General features: G+C 38.6%; 1 protein-coding gene across 1 annotated transcript; it reads left to right on the top strand.

Annotated features, from left to right (window-relative positions):
- The first annotated feature begins 686 nt into the window (after nucleotides 1-686).
- Nucleotides 687-4,550, top strand: LOC107683354 (sarcoplasmic/endoplasmic reticulum calcium ATPase 2-like). Its single transcript, XM_016479406.1, has 3 exons — nucleotides 687-801; nucleotides 1,703-2,167; nucleotides 4,458-4,550. The coding sequence occupies exons 1-3, from the start codon at nucleotides 790-792 to the stop codon at nucleotides 4,548-4,550; spliced, it is 570 nt and encodes a 189-aa protein (XP_016334892.1). The 5' UTR covers nucleotides 687-789.
- The last annotated feature ends 4 nt before the right edge of the window (nucleotides 4,551-4,554 follow it).

Raw genomic sequence — 4,554 nt, 5'->3', positions numbered from 1 at the left:
GCCAATGGCGATTATATTGCCAAGGTGTGCGTAGAGGGTTGTGTAGCATAAAATAAATTCAATTTTTGCAGCCTTCAGAATGCTCTGTTGTTCAGCGAAGACGGCAAAGATGTTTAGTCTATTTTTTGTGTTTGTATAATTCTACAGTATCCTTTTATCTCATCACAAAACTGTGGTTAAATCAAATTTCTATTGTCATTGCGATAAATTGCGATATTCAGCAGTGCAGGCATTCCGTTGAACAGCGGTGCAGGAAACATTGCCACAGTACGCCACCTTATAAAGTCAGTTCAGTAGTTGATATGAGGTGGAAAAATATAGCCTATATTTTTTTTTCTGAGAAGATTCAGTGCTTATTTTAAAGGGAGATCAGCTGTGCACAGTCTCTGCAGTCTTCAGTTAGGGGAAAAGACCCGAAAGGAAGTGCTCTTGTAGGAGGCAGGTCTAGCTTCACTGCCTTAATTGGTAAGGGTCTGTTCAACTTCTCCATATCTTTTAGCTGCTCCATCCATGTCTATTTTTTGTTGGGATTCTTTGCCATCCTGACCAGTACTGAACCGTTTAAGCAATTACGCAAATGCCCATCAAGGACTTAAATTTGGTCCCCTGCCTGATGAACTACTAACCTGATCCTCATGTATTACTCTAAGCTTAGAGGGCAGACATGTAGTACTAGAGTTTTGATTTCACCAACTTGTCATCTGTATCTTCACAGGAGAATCTGTGTCAGTAATCAAGCATACAGACCCTGTCCCTGACCCTCGAGCTGTGAACCAGGACAAGAAGAACATGCTCTTCTCTGTAAGTCAGACCTCTGATGACTGCTGTCAGCTTGTTATTTGTCGTACCTGATAATGCAGACCTTATTATTAGTTGTGCTCATATTTAGAGTTAGATTTTTTTTTTCTCAACTTCAAGTACAGTACCGTTCAAAAGTTTGGCCTTTTTGTTTTTTTTTATGTTTTTCAAAGAATCTCTAATGCTCACCAAGGCAGTATTTATTTGATTATAAATAGTTATATTGTGAAATATTATTACAGTTAAAAATAAATGTTTTGTATTTGAATGTATTTTAAAAAGTCATTTATTCCTGTTGAGAGAACCTGATTTTTCAGCCGCCATTACTCTAGTCTTCAATGTCACATGATTCTTCAGGATTCTTCAGAAATCATAGTAATGATTCTGATGAATCATTCTGATTTGCTGCTCAAGAAACATTTCTTACGGTCATTAATGTTGAAATCATTATTTTGTATTTTTTATTAAAAAAAATTCAGGATTCTTTGATGAATAGAAAGTTCAGAAGAGCAGCATTTATTTGAAAAGCGATTATTTTTTTCATGTTACGGCTGATATTAAAATGTATACCGTGTTGTCTAAAATAAAAATGAAAATTATAAAAAAAACTAATGATACAGGCATCACAACGTTATAATACTAATTTAAAAAATACATTTAAAGTGTTATGAAATTATGAATGCTTTTAAGGTGACCTATAAATGACGGCAAGGGTAATCTAAATGTAAATATAAAGCAAACAAGCTGTGAAATTTCCAATTAAAAAACTAATATATTGTGCATCTTTATTTGCATGGTTCAGGACTATTTTTGTTTCTAGAAAACTTTTAGATATTACATTGCTTATATTGAATATGGTCATAATTTATAGCTTTAAAACTCACCTTTGACTTCATGTTTACAGGGTACCAACATTGCAGCAGGCAAAGCAGTGGGCGTAGTGGTCGCCACGGGCGTGAACACAGAGATTGGCAAAATCCGTGATGAGATGGCATCCACAGAGCAGGAGCGCACGCCGCTGCAGCAGAAACTGGATGAGTTCGGCCAGCAGCTGTCTAAGGTCATTTCGCTCATCTGCATCGCTGTGTGGATCATCAACATCGGACACTTCAACGATCCCGTTCACGGTGGCTCGTGGATCCGTGGGGCTGTGTACTACTTCAAGATCGCGGTCGCATTGGCTGTGGCTGCCATCCCCGAAGGCCTGCCCGCCGTCATCACCACCTGCCTGGCTCTGGGCACCCGTCGCATGGCTAAGAAGAACGCCATCGTACGCTCTCTGCCCTCAGTGGAGACCCTTGGGTGCACCTCCGTCATCTGCTCGGACAAGACCGGCACCCTGACCACCAACCAGATGTCCGTTTGCAGGGTAAGAATGCTGGGAATATTGTAGCCAATGGAAGTGAACTTTGGTGAGCAGCTTCAGGGCTCATCAAAGAGGAAATAATAACTTACAACCCCTGGCTATTACAAATTCTGTTTAGCCCATGGTTTCAACCCTTGGCAATAGGGAGTCTGTTATTGTTTAGAAATTTGCAGGCTGGGGTTCAGCCAAGAACCAAGAGCAATATTACTGCAGACAATTGGCTGAAAATACTCATGAATAAAAAAAGGAACATTCATGATGGTATTGATTTAGCACTAGTACATGTCTTACATTGGCTTCAAACAAAAGTCGTGGGAAAACTGTTCAACTGCAGCTTTGATATTGGCATGATTAATTTTGTTTGATCTTTGCGTTCCTCATGATCTTGTGTTGGACCACCCCAGGTTGCCTCTGGATTTCCTTTCATGTTGTTTTCCTGTTTTCAAAGGACAACATGGTTTATTTCTCTCTTTCTCCTCTCAACTTTTGTCATCCCCCTCATCTGTTCTTCTCTCTTTCTTCTTTTCCAGCTTTACTGTGAGAGCTGATCAGTATGCGGTAGTCAGTTACTTGCAGTAGTGTTGCATAACTGACCTTGTCTGTGTGAGATCTGTCTGTGATCCACAGCAGTGCCTTCGCTGTGGGCTGTATTGTACACTCATGCAAGCCAAATGTGTGGGGCTGCTGATTTCAATCCGTTTTCTGCCTGTAAAGTGGTTGACGTTAGGCTTGTTTTTATTCTTAATAGAGATGAGTTCAAATAATATTATGCTTGATTTATTCTGTGAATGCTCAGGAGGTGGCTAAACCAAGATATTTTTTCCCCTAAATGTCCCGTTTGCCTATATGGGAAGGGTGTCTAAAATTAGCAGCGTTTCAACAGAAGGAATGTAATCGTATTAACCCTAACCCTAAGTATTAAACTTGTACTCGTATTAAACATGCAAGTCGTCCTGCACCATTTCCGCTACAGACACACATGATACTTCTACTCTTGCATCTGACTGAGGTGTCATTACCTTTCTAAGAGATCATATGTACTGGTCGACCGATATGGATTTTTGATGTTAATGCTGAGAGCAAGGTGGCTGATATGTACAACATACATTTAATTTTAATGATAACACATGCTGCAATGAAATTTATATTTATTTTACATCATATTTACTAAAAAAAGAATTGAAAATGAGTCGATATAAAAAAATGTATTTTGAAAAATTAACCATGTAAAATAAACATAAATTTTTACTTTAGATAGAAATCGTATTTTTTACAAATAAATAAATTATTTAAAAAAACATTAACTAAAAAGAAAGTAAACACAGTAAGCAACCGTGCACAATGCATTGATAAATGCATTTAGTACTGTCAGAATAAAAGTCCCAGTGCTGTCAAAATTACAGTTCTAGTTCAGCCAAGCAGAAAGATTTTGGCCAATGCCAATAATAAAAATAAATAATGCTAAATATTGGCTGATATATCGGCCTTGGTAGAATGTAAAATGTGGTTGAAAGCCACAGAAATGTTTGATTTGTTAGTGAACTGTTCTTTTGAGTCTGTTCCTTTAGTGAATCGTTAAAACCTGTTCTGGTTTCAAAATGTTTTGAATGATTCATTAGAGACTCGGAAAAGTGCATGGAAACATGCTAAAAACCACATGGCAAAGCCATGGTAATCACTCACAACATTTAAGCATCGTATCAGCATGTTTTGCCACCCAAGCACCTCTAGCTTTTTCTTTAGAAAGTGTTAACTAGTTTAATTTTTCTATCACGTTTTTCCGTTTCTCACAATAGCTTATATCAGATATGTTTCATGTTAGAGTTAATTTGCTAATCATGCCTTGTTCTCCGCAGTGCCCAGTGCCTTCGAGATTAATGCCTGTCTCGCTCTCTCTCCCCCACACACGCGTCTGTCTCCCTCTTTCCAACTCTTGTCCACTGGGTTTTAGCACTACAGCAGGAACGCTGTTCCACATTATCATCCCACTCGCGCTCATCTCTTTTATTCTCTTCTCTTTCTTGACAAATCCGGGGGATCTGGTTGTCTTCTGTGCTTAAAATATACTTAATGCTCCTTTGCTTATGTTTCAGGAATTTTGGAGGGGTTTTAAAGCCCCTTTGAAGTCAGGTTAAGTGAGTGTCATAAAGTGTTTACATCCTTGTATATCCAGGTCAGGTGGAGTAGGGATGTTTTCATGAGATGCTGTCAAACATCAGACATGTTCTGTAGCAGATTGTTCTGCCACCTGCTGGTAAACATTTTGTTTGATAAAAAATTTTTTTTGTTGCAGATGTTCATTGTTGATCAGGCAAATGGAAACAGCTGCTCTCTCAAAGAGTTCACCATTACTGGCTCCACATACGCCCCTGATGGACAAGTGTGAGTTT

This window comes from Sinocyclocheilus anshuiensis, unplaced genomic scaffold (assembly GCF_001515605.1).
Source record: "Sinocyclocheilus anshuiensis isolate Anshui unplaced genomic scaffold, SAMN03320099.WGS_v1.1 C33218465, whole genome shotgun sequence".
Taxonomy (NCBI): domain Eukaryota; kingdom Metazoa; phylum Chordata; class Actinopteri; order Cypriniformes; family Cyprinidae; genus Sinocyclocheilus; species Sinocyclocheilus anshuiensis.
This window is presented reverse-complemented; position numbering and strand designations above follow the sequence as displayed.

Excerpts from the sequence above, each read along its gene's own strand:
- LOC107683354 (XM_016479406.1), top strand. Across the intron at positions 2,168-4,457 it reads ACCAGATGTCCGTTTGCAGG|ATGTTCATTGTTGATCAGGC; the intron begins GTAAGAATGCTG and ends TTTTTGTTGCAG.